Below are 15,915 nucleotides of genomic sequence, written 5' to 3'. Positions count from 1 at the left end.
AACCCTTACTACTCTTTTGCCTTAAAACCAATATACAGTATTGATTCGAAGACGGAAGGTAAGGGTTTTTTAAAAAAAATCAATACTAAGTACTAGTCCCGAGGCAAAATAGTAAGATCTATGTAATTGGGATTAAGTGTTTTGTCCAGGGTATCTGAGGTCAAATTTGAACCCAGGTCCTCCCACCTCGAGACTTGGCTTTATCCATTAAGCCCCATGAACCTATGTCAATCTATGATAATCTAAACTATTCCAGAAGCCCCCTAACAAGGATATTCCATAACCATTTTTTCCCACCCAATCTAGCACTTAATGATAGTAAGGCTACCTTCCTAAGGAATGTTGTGACCTGGTGGGTTTTCATCCTGGCTCTGCCACCTTAAACAAGCTATAGTAGCGCTTTAAGCCTGAGTGCCCTCCTCCCTTTTGCCATGGTGGTAAGAGCACCTTCCCTGAAGCTCAGAGATTGTTGGGAATATTAAGCTCTACTAAATAGGAGCTATGGGCCCTAGATGGCCCAGGGGATAAGAGTCCTGGGCTTAGGGAAGACCTGAGTTTAAATCCGGCCATAGACACTGATCAGCTGTGTGACCCTGGCCAAGTCTTGTCACCCTGTTTGCCTCAGTTTCCTCATCTGTCAAATGAGCTGGAGAAGGAAATGGCAGACCATATACTAGTTGTGTGAACCCCAGCCAAGTCACATCACCTTGTTTGCCTTAGTTTCCTCATCTATAAAATGAGTTGGAGAAAGAAAAGGCAGACCACTCCAGTATCTTTGCCAGGAAAACCCCAAATGGGCTCATGAGTTGGACACAACTGAAAAATGACTGAAGAGCAACAAGAACAACAAATGGGAGCTCTCATGATGAAGACCCTACATTTATTTGTTCTCTAGGAATAGAGACAAGTCAGACCCCCTTACTCCGTGGAAAGAGCCCAGAACCCAGACTCCCTTGGCTGTGGCCCGGCCATCCCTTGTCCTTTTGCTTCCCGACACCTCCCCGCCAGCTGGAACTCGAGGCCAGCCAACCGTTTCTCCTCGGTTCTCCTCTGCTGCTCCTGCTCGAGCTCTTCCTTTAGCTTCTCGAGTCTTTTCTGCGCTTCTAGCTGTTGCTTCTTCTTCTCCTCCTTCTCCTTTCTCCTCCGCTCCACCTCTCGCAGCCTCATCTCTGCTCTTTCTGCGAGAATCCTTTCCCGGGGGATTTTCTCCTGACGCTGGGTGACAGGGGATGTCTAGGAGAGCACAGGAGAGAGGCAGCAAGGGACTTAGTGCCAGGGCAAAGGCATTCCAGTGCAAGTTAATTTACTGTTATTTTTTATAACCCTCATTTCCGTCTTGGAATCCATACTGTGCATTGGCTCCACGGCAGAAGAGCCAGAAGGGCTGGACCATGGGGGTTAAGTGACCTGCCCAGAGACCCAAAGCGTCAGAGACAGGGATGGATAGAGGGAAGATGCTCCCAGAGGCAGGGAATTTTCTATATATCTAGAGCATGCTGGCACCTACTTATGGATATTATATACCCTCCCCCCATACATATATATGTGTGTGTGTATATAGATACACACAGGTATAACAAAACATACTTTTTATATGCAAAACACAATATATGCATAATATGCAGAAGGACACACATATCTCATATATGTATCTCATAGACATGTTGCACAATACGTATTATATGTATCACCTATACTGTATACGGTATATAATATATACATATTCTATATATATTATTTGATACTTTTTACATTTGATACTTTGTTTCATATAATGTATATATTAATACAAATATGTTATATTGATATATTATACATGCAATAATGTATATATCAAACAATACAAATGCATGTTATATCAATGTATATATGCATAATAATATATATATTGAATAACATGAATGTATATAATATTGGTGTGTATATTATAGACACAATACTGTACATATTAAATAATATAAATATATTCTATCAAGGTATATATTATATACATAATAACATATGTTATATAGGTATGTATATTATAGACACAATACTGTATTATATTAAATATAAATATGTTACATTGATGTGTCTATTATAGACACAATAATGTAAATATTAAATAACATAAATACATGTTACATCAATATATATTACATGCATAATATATTAAATAATAAAATATATGCTATATTGATGGGAATAGTATACACATAATATATATAATAGAAATATGTTAATGATGTATATTACATCAATACTATTGTATATATTAAATATAACTGTTACATAATACAGTACATGCATAACATGTATCATGTAAATGTATATCACACACAACATGCACACGTGTTATATATAGAATACAAATGCACATGCATATTGTACAAGGCATATATTATACTATGTATATATTATAGGCATTACACACATCCTATATGTAGCTAAAACAACACATGATATACATCATATATGTATGTTACACAATGCATATATCATATGTGACCAGCAGGAAGATATATATTAAACTATCACACATGTATATATACACACATACACATATTATTTTATATCTATCATCCATCTATCTATGGCACTAGGCTAAGCACTGGGGATATAGAGATAAAAAATACAAAACAGGTCTATCCTTAAGCTTACATTCTTTCAAGGGAAACAATATGCACACATATAAATGGGATCCAGAATATATCCAAAGTAAATCCAAGGTAACTGGACTGCGTGTTGGAGAAACTCTCCCTTGGGGAGATGAGGAAAGGACCCCTCGAGGAGATGGTGCTTAAGCTGGTTTTGAAGAGAGTGAAGGACTCAGAGAAGGAAATACGTTCCAGGAATAGGGACACAGTCTAGGGAAATGGAATGTAAAATAAGAAAACAATGCGTAGGCTGAGAGTGTGAAGCAGAGGAACGTGTAGGAGATTCCCCAGAAGCAATCCCTAGTTTCCAGTTTGGGTCTCCTGGAGATGCTGCTCTGTCTGCAAGGTCCTTTGCTATAGCTCACAGAACCCAATCTGGGTTTATGAGACAGACCTGTAGGGAACCCATCTGACCAAGGCACTCATGTGGAAGTCAGAGCAAGGTATGTTCAAAGAGGGACAACTCATGTCTTCAATGCTGCCAGCTTGTAGGGTCACTGATATGATTATGCTGCTTCTGCTGGCCCTGGTCTTGACTCCTTTGGATGCTGCCAGATATGACTTGGTTATGGTTGCCTCTCTTCTGGCTTTTGGCTTAGCTGAAATTCTTGTCTACGGGCATTGCTATGTTCTTTTGCCCAATATATTTAGAAAAAACTCCTAAAAAAAGTCATCCTTACCCAAGGACCAGCAGAACTTTTAAACAGTTTTGTTCTTTCAGAGTCTTGGCTCTGAGGACAATCACTGAGCAAAAAAAGATTCTCAGCTCCTAGCACCTACTTCTCTGGGACAAAGAGAATGGATGTCTAGGAAAGCTAATGCCCTTGTGCTTTTTTTTTATTGTCTTTTTAGTGTATGGCACTAAAGAGACTTAGTAAAATCCGTGTGGCCTAGTTCTTGCATTTTGTGAGTCTCCAAATCTGCTATAGCTTGTGGGTTGGAGGAAATTTACTCACCTCCAAATACATGGTGATACAAATTTAAAAAAATATTTTACAAAATTCTCATAGGTTATGACTTATCTTGGTGAATGTAAAGGCCTACCTCACCTTAAAAAATAACTGGAAAAAGAGAGAAAAAATAAGCTTCCCTTTTCTTAGAGAAAGTCTTGTTCCAAATGATCTTCCAGACTAGTGAAGTAATTATAACAAGAATTATAACAAAGTTGGCTGGAAATCCATCCCTTCACTTCTAGATAAGAAACCAGACTGTTTTGGATAAAAAAATTTCCTTAAAGGGGTTCCTTCAGCACATAGACAGCTTATAATTTTCTCTATTGGATCCCCATAAAATTATAAAACATCCCAAGTCGAAGTCCAGTCAAAAATTTCTCTGATGGGCCCATGCAACTGTATAGGAACCTGAAATTTTCCCAACAGATCCCTATAATACATTAGGCATTCGAAATGGAAGTCTGAACTCAGAACATACTAGGATAAGTAAGTTAGCTCAAGAAGAAATCAAACAGCCTCAGAAAAGGACTCATAATGTTTGGGGATTCCAAAAAGGTGATTAAATATTTGGGGTCAATGTACTCAGACTTTCTAGACCATCAGACAGACCTGATCCTATTTACTTGCAATCCATAAAGCTCTTGGTCAAGTTGTCTATACCCATATTACAATATACTATTATACTTAAATGTAAAACTAAAAAATTAGCTTAGGTGAGCCAGCCACAGAATGTTCTTCATATCTTTAACTCTTAAGTTATGAGGCTCTCCTTTAACTCACTTCTCTATGGCTCTAAGCTCATTGCTAGGCACCAATATTCTAGAGATAAAATATATACTTCTCATTGTAGCTTCCACATTCATAATAGATTTCATATAACCACTATTAGTATTTAAGAATTAAACCATTTGAAAGTTAAAACAACTGCTCTGATTTATAAAGGAAACATCTGAAAATGTACTAATTATAGCCCGAAAACAAAAGAAGAAAAAACATACCAAGAAATCCCCTCCCTGCCTTGTTGTACTCTGAAGAGATGCGGGGGTGGGGTGGGGTGAGGATAAGGATCTGGGGAATAAAGTGTAAGTATTTTAATGTGCATTTTTGAAAGAAGAAACTTAGTCTCTCAGAAAGATTGTCTCCCATAATCACACAGCTAGTAAGTGGAAGAACCAGGATTCAATCATGTCCCAATTCTTTTTAAAAAATTGTTTCTAATTTCAAATTCTCTCTCTTCCTTGCTCACTGAGAAAGCAAAGAAAAATAAAACCCATTATAAATATGAATGCAAAACCTTATTAGTTATATGTCTTTCCCCTGAAAAGAAATTAAAAAAAGAAATAGAAGAAATATACTTCAGTCTTCGGTTCTCAGTTTTTCAGTTCTCTGCAATGTGTGGCACCTAGTAAGTGCTGTATTAATGTTAGTTATTATTACTATTACCTGAAAGTGGATAATAGTTTATCATGAGTCCTTTTGAGTTGTGTTGGTTATTGAATTGATCAGTTACTAAATCTTTCAATTTGATTACCTTTACAATATTGATGTTACTGTTTAATTTTGTTCTGGTTCTATTCACTTTAGTTTTTCATCAGTTCAAAAAGATCTTCCCAGGTTTTTCTGAAATCATCTTCTTCATCATTTCTTACAACACAATAGTATTCTAGCACATTTATATACTGTAACTTATTTAGCCATTCCCCAAATGATGGACATCCCCCAGTTTCCAATTCTTTGCCACCAGAAAAAGAGCTGCTATATTTTTTATATATAGGTCTTTTCCCTTTTTCATTGATCTTTTTGGCATATAGACCTTGTAGCAGTATTGCTGGATCAAAGAATATACACAGCTTAATAGCTTTCTGAACCTAGTTCTAAATTGCTTTCCAGAATTGCCAAACTGATTCCAAGCACTACCACCAGTGCATCAGTGTACCTATTTCCCTACATCCTTTCCAGCATTTGTCATTTTCCTTTTTGTCATCTTAGCAATTGGGTCTTAGTTAAATTCTGGGCACCATAATCACTTGTTTATTCTGCTATGCTGAAAGCCAATTGTTTTCAAGTATAAGAAATGAGAGAATGACACTAATTTTTTTTCAATCTGAATTTAATCTATTAAAGTGAGTTGTTCATTAGGAGCAATGGCTTAAGCATTATCTAAAAAGGTGGTCATAAAATCTGGTTAGATTAAGAAGTACCTTATTAGAGGCTCCTTATAAATGTTTATCTCTTCTAACCCTAAGAGTGTAAGTCTATGATGTTCCAGATCTGATGATCTGGCTCTAAAATACTATAGGTTAAGGACTTTCTCCTGACTTCTCTCTTATTTTCTGACTGCATAGACAATATTTATACCAATTTATACTAATATTCTGGATTAGATGCCATCAAATATCATTAATAAAAATGTGACATACAAAATATCCCAAACTGATAAGAATATTTAACAGAGAATCATTCCTCAATTGAGAATATAGTTAAAGGAACAAAAAAATTTCAAGAATTGGAAATTACAAATGTCAACATAAAAGTGTGCTCCAAATCATCAATAATAACAGAAAAGCAAATTGAAACAAGTTTGAGATATCACCTCAGACCATGGAAATAAGCAAAAATGGGAACAGTTCATATTGAAAAGACTATGGGAACATATTAATACACTGTTGGTAGACCTGTGAATTAGTTCAACTCTTCTTGATATAGATTTGGTATTATGCAAGAAAAGTGACTTGACTCTCCAATACTCTTTGACCCATTATTGAACATATATCTACAAGGAAATCAAAGACAAAAAACAAAAATCTAAGATGTACTAAAATATTTATACCAATGCTCTTTGTGTCAGCAAAGAACTAGAAATAAAATGAGTGACCATCAGTTGAAGAATGGATGAAAAAACTATGGCATATGAATATGAGATTATTATTGAGAAGTAAAGAAATGGTGGGTGGAGATGATGAATCTGAAGAAACATGGAAAGATTTGTATGCGCAGAGAGAGTGAATTTAGCAGAACTGAGAGAAAAAATATATTCAGTGATTAGTGACCAGCACACAGTAGGAGCTGATTAAATGCTTATTGATTGATACAACATAAATGGAAAGATCACTTTGAGAAAGCTGAAAGGATTCCCCCCTGGTCCAGATTGCTAAGACTGAAAGTATTTTCTCCTCCTGTAATCTTCCTAGAGAGCTTTGTGTGAAGCTCTCATTCCTTCCTGACCCCATCCCCTCACCCTAAGCACCTCCCCTGGACCATTTTCCCTCAACTATATTTATCTGTATTCATGTTGTATTCTTCCCATTAGAATGTAAGGCCCATTAAGGCATGAATTAGGTTGTTCTTCATCTTTATTTCACCAACATCCAGTATAGTGCCCTATTTAAAAGTAATAGTAAAGATAATATTGGATGTAGAGTCAGATTAAGAACAGTATTTTTTTCTTTTCAGAGTTCCATCAGTATATGAAAAGAGATTCAAGCCCCTATCCCCTGTCAGAATTAGAAAACATCCATTCTTACCTTGGAAGTGTCAGCACTTTGGTCTTCTTCAGAACCTATGTTTTCTGTGGCACTTGTAGGCTGGGTAGGAGATGATTTTTCATCTCTAGAAACTTGACTTTCTGGATCATCAAATTTTAGAGGAACTTCAAAGTCCTCCAAGCTGAAGGCTGAGAAAGAACTATCTTCGTCAGATGGCTCCTCTGTGGATAAAGAGTTACTTTGTTCTGGCCTTATCTCCAGAGCCCTGATCTTTTGCCCCATCTCTTTCCTCTTGGCCCTTGGCTTTTTTTTCTTGGAGGTTGTCTTATTTTCAATTTTTTGTTTCTTTGGCTTTCCTGTGGACACACAACCAAGATGAAAGTAACTGAGTCAGTCATTAAATTGTAAGTGCCTACTATGTGCCAGACACTAATGCTAATCCCTGGGGATGCAAAAACAAAAATCTTTGACCTTGATAGCTTCAATCTAGTTGGAAGAAACAATGTATTTAAAAGCTTTCATGATTTAAAAAACAGTAAGAATTTTGTGACACTGTATTAGATGTATACGAAATAGATAGAAGGTATTTTTTTTGGTGGGGAAAGACACTAGTAGCTGCAGGGATCAGTGAACATTTCATCTAGGAAATGGAATTTGAGCTGAGTTTTGAAAAAACAACAACAAAAAACCCAACCTAACCCATAGAATTTTAAGGGGCAAAGAAATGTAAAAAGGGAATCCATTCTGGGGATGGAGCATGGCCAGTGAAGGTAGAAGATAAGATGTCATATACAAGAAACAGGAACAAGGCTCATTTTGCCAGGCTATAGAATGTAAGAAGAAGAATAATTTCTAGTAAAGCTGGAAGGTTAGGCTGGGGTCAGAGGTCGAGAAAGGCTTTAAACAACAAATAAAGGAAATTATATTTTTTTGTTTAGCTTTTTTAAATTATAAAGATACTTTATTTTACCAGTTATATATAATAACAAATTTCCCCACAAGTTTTCTCAAGTTATATAATCCAAATCGTCCTCCTCTTTCCCTTCCCTCCCCCCTCCTGGAGCTGGCAAGCAATTCTATCCTTGTTATACATGTATTGTCATGCAAAACATAACTCCATATTGTTCATTTTTTGTAAGAGAATAATGACATAAAACCAAAACCATAAAATAAAATTGCAAATAAATTAAAGTAAAAAATTGTATTCTTTGATCTGCAAGGGAATTTATATTTGAAGGGAATAGTCAGTTCAACCCAAGTATCACCCTTTTATACACCCTTTAGATGGCACAGTGGAGATAGTGCCAGACTTGGAGTCAAGAAGACTTGAATTCAAACCCAGCCTGAGACCCTTACTAGGTTTATGACCCTGGGCAAGTCACTTAACTGTGTTTGCCTTGGTTCCTCGTCTGTAAAATGAACTGGAGAAGGAAATGGCAAACTCCTCTAGGATCTTCACCAAGAAAATCCCAAATGGGATCAAGAAGATTCAGACACAACTGAACAACATATAAGCCAACTGAAATTTGGCAAGTCTGCCATCAGAAATGCATCCTTTCACCCTGAGAATGCGATGAAAGGCAATCCTCTAGAGGAAGGGGTCTTGTCGGGAAGCTCTTCAGAGAAGGGTTTTCTCTTGAGTTGTATGGCGATTCTCTTCAGGAAGCTCCTACCCATTAAACACCTTCAATTTCGGTAAATTTTATCAATTTTTTTCATATGTACGTATTTCCTCACCTCCAACAAACTCTGCTCTGTTTTTAATCTTTTCTCCTTTGCTGGCATTAGGAGCTTTAGACTTGTTGACTTCATTTCTTTTTCTTCTTTTGGTTTTCTCAGGCATCTGTCTCTCCTAGAGAAGAAAATAAAAGGAGAGGGACTATTTAAGAGCCAGAAATGCTTTTGTTAGCTGGGGCAAGTTTAGTTGGAGCAATAAAGGCAGGATATTTTGGGGGATAGGGCATGAAACAGTCAAGATTCAGTTTGGGGTTTAGGATAAATACATAGAGGAAGGGATTGAGGAATAGAGACTACATATAACTATAGAGGTGGGGGCTTGGGAAGAGGTCAGAATATGGTCCATCTCCTCATCATTTATAGGGAGGTGATGGACTGTATCATCTTCAGTGTCATCACTGATGCTGTTGGAATCATGTTCCCCAGAACTGGACATATATATCACAGTGGTGTCGTGAGCAAAGTACTATGTAAACCTTAAAGTACTATAAAAACATGAACTGTTGTGGTGGTGATTATTATTATTATTATTATTATTATTATTATTATTATTATACTGGATCTGAGCACCAGCCTAGCTAAGTGGAGAAAGCCATATTCCCCCAAAATTAGGTCAACTAGGTGCTATAGACAAGGAGCTTCCTTTCTCATCTGCAAAGCTGAGATAATAGTAGCACCTACCTCCCGGGGTTGTTGTGAGGATCAAATGAGATAATAGTTGTAAAGTGCTTAGCACTGTGTTGAGTGCATGTACTAAACCATGTGCCTGGCACTGTAGCCTAAAGCTAAGTGCTTTACAAACCAAACCTTCCAGCTTTGCTACATATTACCCTCCTCCCTACACACTACAGCCCAGCCTATGTTGCAAGTAGTATATGATTATCCCACTTTTACAGAAGAGGAAACTGAGGCTTAGAGAATTAAAAAATAATAACCCTTACCTTCTATCTTAGGATCAATACTATGTATTGGTTCCAAGGCAGAAGAGTGGTAAAGGCTAGCAATGGGGATTAAGTGACTTGTCCAAGGTTCACACCCCTATGTAGTGTCTGAAGCCAGATTTTAATCCAGGATCTATATATCTGGTTCTGAGCCACCTAGCTGCTCCCACTTAGAGAGGGTTTATTTTGCATTTAGTTAGAATCTTTTTTATTTTTTCTATTTACATTTATTATTTATTTTCATATTATATACTTATTTAAATTTTTTTTGGAAAATTTTATTGCCATGCAAACCACGCTTCCATATTGGTCATATTTGGTAAGAGCACACACAAACATAACCAAAACCCCAAAATAAAACCAAAGATACACTGATGTAAAAGACCACTCCAATGGTTCTTTCTCTGGAGGTGGAGGAAGATTGCTCCAGATCATTGCTGAGACTAGTCAAGTTTTCACAAATAATCATCGTCCAATATTGTCCTTATTGTGTACAATGTTCTCAGTTCAGAGATTTTCAAGCACTTGCTCATCATGCTAAGACCTATCAGAGCTTGTGCTCTGTTGTCATAACCTTTGGGAATCTGGAGTCCACATCATGATGAAGTATCACAGTTGGTCGTGAATAGTATTGCTACTATTCATTCTAACTAATCAGGGCAGTCAGCTTTCAATAGTATTTCATCCTATATCACCCCCAAAGCATGGTTCTCTGACTGAAGATGTGACAGGAAACTCCTGTATATATTTTTCTTTCTTTTCTTTTCTTTTTTCTTTTTTTTATTACAGATTTTCCCATGTTTAGATGATTCATTTTCTTTCCCTCCCCTTTTCCCTCCCCCTTCCCAGAGCCAACGAGCAATTCCACTGGGTTGTACAAATGTTATCATTTGATACTTATAGGAAACTCCTTTATAAAAGGTGGATTTTTCTCGAATTTTCAAGTAAAGGACAACAGTTTCATTGCGGTTGGAAGGCTCCTGCAAATTTCACCTTTTCCCCGTGGTGGAAGTTACTGTGAAAACTCTTTATAGAGGAGGAAAAGAAGTAGCTAGGACATAGACACTGCCTTTGGAGCAGTCCTTGGATACTTACAGGGCTGAGCCTGTCTTCAGCCTGCTTGCTGAGTTTTGGGGGCGCATCCTTCCCTTTTCTGCTTCTTGAGAGAGGTTGCTTCTCAGTTCGGTTCTTCCTACTTCCCGCCATCTTTGGGGGCATTGCGACGTTTCCTAGAGGTTCTGCGAGATGGTGTAGTATTTCATTGTCTTCACCTCTGTGAAAACCAATGGGATGATTCTTAAAAGACAGGTCTCTTGACTAGAACTGGGATACTTCCCTTCCCTTCCCTTCATCCCCCACCAGCTAAGAAGCTTTGACAGATAGGGCTGATTGATCCTTTACCTCTCGCTTCTTCCAGTAAGCCCGGAAACTCTTGGGTCGGGGAGGTAGTGCATTCTCAGTATTATTTAATCAAGCTTATATACAGTTTGTGTTCTTTCCCTGGGCAGCTGGGATTATTTTCAACGAAATTCCTTAGATAACTGCCTCACCCTATTGAGCTATCTCCTCTATTTACTTCCAGAGAAAACAACGAATCATTTTTCTGTGCTCGGAATAGCTTTCTCAGTCTCCCACACAGGTGCAGGTTTTTGAGTAACAGAATTTGCTTCTACTCAGCTACCATAGCAACACTCACTGAGAGAACAAAGAGAGAAGAGAACCCAGGTTCTAGGGAGTGAGTCGGCGCGCAGGCAGGAGTAGGGAATGGGGGGCCTCCTTCAGTTGCCTTGCCCTTCCCCAAATTGGGCTTGGGGTCACCTTGTAACATCACTTGAGACATTTTCTTCCTTTTCTAAGGAGTCTAAGGAGTTTTTCTTTTTTTTTTTTTTTTTTTTTTTTTGACATGGTGTCTGCTCTTAGAAAAGGACATTATTCAAAGAGAAAGAAACTGTTTGGACAATTTGAGGATTCTCTGTGCATTTTCAATGGTCTGTATTGATTTCCCATTTGCAGCAATTCTAAGAGTAGTTTTTTTCAGGCAGAAAGAGGATATTTTTTAGATCACATCTGAGCTTTGCTTTACATAGGTTCTCTAGCAAATAAATCCTCCTGGTGGGATTATCAAAGGGAAATCATCATTGATTCCAAGGCTAGAATTTAATTCTAGGAGTGTGTATAACTGTTTAGGGTTTCTTCTTTTCTTTTCTTTTCTTTTCTTTTCTTTTCTTTTTGTGCCTCATCTCATAGCAACCAAGAAAAAAAGCGCAAAGTAAAAAACAAAAGGAAGGAGAAGCCAAGGCCATTATTATTTTTCTTTATAAACTTACAAGTCTTTGATGGTGTCTGCCCGAGGGGTCAGGTTTTGTTCCAATTCTGAAGTGTCAAATGATCCAGAGATTTCATTCCTCGGTTTCTCAGCCTCTGTGAATATAAAGAACATCCTTATTCTGCAGGAAGAACCCCAGGCACCACAACCATCCTTGTTGGATGCTTGGGGGGGTGGGGGTGGGACAGGGTCATATCTCACTGGGACACTAGTAGAGTCCTATGCAACGAGGACAGGACCTTGTGTTGGGCCTGAGCTACTTCTTGATTCTAGAAGCTGTCCAATGAGTTAATGTGAAATCACCATAGTTTGGGATGGAATGACCTTGACTTTGATGTTCCTCAGTTTCCATTTACTCTAACTCTTCCTTCAGAGCTTTATATTTACTTTTTTCCTCTATAGGTTCTTTTTGTTATTTCTATATGGAATGAAACCATTCTATATCATCACTTTTCTAGGACAGCAGAATTTAGTTTGTTGATCAGAGTGAATCTGTTATTATGGCTCTAGCTAAGTATATCACAAAACCTTGTATTTAAAAAAATATTACAGAATTCTCTAAATGCATTTTTACATAGATCTAGAAGAGTCACAAGCCAATTTGGTTGGTAAAACACAACTAAACAAGTGTTTATTAAGGACCAACTATGTGCCAGGCCTCTCTCGGAGCCTTATATCTACTTTTTTTTCTCTGTAGGTTCTTTCTGTTATTTCTGTAGAATGAAACTATTCTATATCATTATAATTACATTTCTAGAACAGCAGAAATTAATGGCCAGAATGACTGTTATTATGCTTCTAGCTAAGTACATCACAAAACCTGTATTTAAAAAAAATTGTAGAATTCTCTAATTTTTACATAGATCTAGGCAAACCACAGACTAACTCTGTTGTCAAAACACAAGTTTATTTCTCTTTTATCTGACTCCTTTTTCCTCTCTGATAATCCATCCATTTTTACATCTTCTATGAGGATGACTTTCAAATATATAGCTCCAAGCCATCTCTCTCTTTAGTCCTTTATCTCCACTTAAGTCTTTTTAGGTCCTCTCAAACTTGACAAGTCTAAAATTAAATTCATAATCTTTCCCCTTGAAACTAGTTTACCCTCTATTTCCTATTAATAGTACTATTGTTTTCCCTCTCGCTATTATTTGATCTGAAAACTTTGTTTTATCCTTCGTCTCAACCCCCAAATTGAATAAGCCACTAGAATCTACCTATTTTTTCCTTATCCACTCTTTCCTTTCTTTACTCATTGCTTCACACTAGTCCTGAACTTTTAGTGTAGGTTATGTCTGACTAGTTTTCCCTATCTAGTGATTCGTACCTAGTCTTCCCAAGCTCTAGTCTCATCTGCTTTCAGTCTGTCCTGAACAAGATAGCCATATTAATCGTCATAGGCGACCACTTTAGATCACATCACAAGAGTGATTATGGGGTCTAGTGGGAAGAGCAAAGGACTTGAACAAAGAGACTTAGGTTTGAATGCCTCCCCTGACATTTACTAGCTCTATTGACCCCATGATCAGACGCACTACACTTAACATCTCTGAGTCTTCGGTTTCCTCACTTGTGAAAAGGGCTATTGTAGTTTTAGGGAAGGTGCTTTGTAGACTTCAAAGATCCATGTGAATTATTTTTATAATATCATGCAGCTACTCAGAAACCTTTGGAGGTCCCTTAGAGTCCATGAAATAAACTACTTAACTTTATCTTAACACTACCCCATCCAGTAACCCAGTTAGTTCTATCTTCCCTCTCCACCCTTATCTGCCAATATGTCTCTACCTTCCATTCCGTAGTGTTCTACTGGCTGTTTCTCCAACGGACCTTTATTTTGCATTCTTGTCTCCATGCTGTTCATATCCTGCCGCATTTCTTCCCCCTCAGTTGCTATTTAAGTGAGATGATACTTATAAAGGGACTTGCAAAGCTTAAAGTACTATATAAATGCACACTATCATCATTATTCCCATTTTCAATGTTTTCTTTTTTTTTGTTTTTAAATTTTTATTTTGAATATTTTCCCATAGTTACATATTTCATATTCTTTCCCTCTCCCCCAAATCTCCGTAACCCCCCTTAGCTGATGCACAATTCCACTGGGTTTTACATGTATCATTGGTCAAGACCTAATTCCATATTATTGATAGTTGGACTAGAGTTATTGTTTAGTGTCTACATCCCCAATAATATCCCCATCAGCCCATGTGTTCAAGCATTGTTTTTCTTCTGTGTTTCTCTTCCCACAGTTTTTCCTCTGAATGTGGCTAGTTTTTTTTCTCATAAGACACTCAGCCTTGCTCTGGAGCTAGTAGAGAAGTCCATTATGTTCGATTGTACCACAGTATATATCAGTCTCTGTGTATACAATGTTCTCCTGGATCTGCTCCTTTCACTCTGTATCAATTCATGGAGGTCATTCCAGTTCACATGGAATTCCTCCAGTTCTTTATTCCTTTGAGCACAACAGTATTCCATCACTAACAGTTACCCCAATTTGTTCAGCCATTCCCCAACAGAAGGATATTCTCTCATTTTCCAATTTTTTGCCACCACAAAGAGCGAGGCTATAAATATTTTTGTTCAAGGCTTTTTCCTTATTATCTCTTTGGGGTATAATCCAAGCAGTGCTATGGCTGGATCAAAAGGCAGATAGTCTTTTAAAGCCCTTTGAGCATCATTTGAAATTGCCATCCAGAATGGTTGGATCAGCTCACAACTCCACCAGCAATGCATTAATGTCCCAATTTTGCCACATCCCCTCCAACATTCATTACTCTCTCTTGTTGTCATTTTAGCCAATCTGCTAGGTGTGAGGCGATACCTCAGAGTTGTTTTGATTTGCATTTCTCTAATTAATAGAGATTTAGAACACTTTATCATTTGCTTATTGTTTTGATTTCTTTATCTGAAAATTGCCTATTCATGTCCTTTGCCCATTTATTGATTGGGAGATGGCTTGATTTTTTTGTACAATTGATTTAGCTCCTTGTATATTTGAGTAATTAGACCTTTGTCTGAGTTTTTTGTTATAAAGATTTTTTCCCCAATTTGTTGCTTCCCTTCTAATTTTGGCAGCATTGGTTTTGTCTGTCCAAAAAAACTTTTTAGTTTAATGTAGTCAAAATTATTTATTTTACATTTTGTGATTTTTTCTAACTCTTGCTTGGTTTTTAAATCTTTCCCTTCCCATAGATCTGAGAAGTATACTATTCTGTGCTCACCCAATTTAACTATAGTTTCCTTCTTTATATTAAAGTCATTCACCCATTCTGAGTTTATCTTGGTATAGGGTTTCAATGTTTTCTTATTCTTCCTCACTATTGGTTCCTACCCATCCTTCAAGATCTTGCTAATGCTTCAATTCTCCTGTGAGGTTTTCTCTGACCATTTTGACCTGTGGTAGCCATCATCTTTTCCTTTCCTGAACTCTTATGCTATTTTCTTTTTTGTTATCTACCCAACTTCATTTAATGCATCATTTAAAGAACCATATTGTGAGTTACCTTTTGGGATGTCTATTCTCTACCTTAATTTAGCTATAAACTTCCTGAGGGAGAAGCCATAGGCCTTGGATATAAAGGGAAGAGTATTGAATTGAGTGGTACTGGGATGAAATGTCCATTTTTCCATTTACCTTGGGTAAGTCACTTTCCCTGTTTCCTGACCTATACAACTGAGATAATAATGCTGGATTGCCCACCTCACAAGATTATGGTGAAACTCAAAAAGATAATGTATGTAAAGGATTTTATAAATGGTGAAGTACTATGTGAGTATCAGCTGTTAATACACTAGGAAATTCTATTGATGGATTGCCTTATAAATCAG

General features: G+C 37.2%; 1 protein-coding gene across 1 annotated transcript in view; it reads right to left on the bottom strand.

The window, feature by feature from the left end:
* Nucleotides 1–885: 885 nt before the first annotated feature.
* Nucleotides 886–15,915, bottom strand: part of KIAA2012 (KIAA2012 ortholog) — a 145,306-nt gene continuing 130,276 nt past the window's right edge. Inside the window, 5 exon segments of the mRNA XM_044669403.1 lie at nucleotides 886–1,233; nucleotides 7,114–7,430; nucleotides 8,812–8,926; nucleotides 10,848–11,025; nucleotides 12,080–12,173. Coding sequence (XP_044525338.1) covers nucleotides 919–1,233; nucleotides 7,114–7,430; nucleotides 8,812–8,926; nucleotides 10,848–11,025; nucleotides 12,080–12,173 — 1,019 coding nt within the window. The 3' untranslated portion in view covers nucleotides 886–918.

The sequence above is a fragment of the Gracilinanus agilis genome, chromosome 3 (assembly GCF_016433145.1).
Source record: "Gracilinanus agilis isolate LMUSP501 chromosome 3, AgileGrace, whole genome shotgun sequence".
In the NCBI taxonomy this organism is placed as follows: Eukaryota; Metazoa; Chordata; class Mammalia; order Didelphimorphia; family Didelphidae; genus Gracilinanus; species Gracilinanus agilis.
Note: the sequence above shows the minus strand (reverse complement) of the source record. Positions and strands in the feature narration are given on the sequence as shown.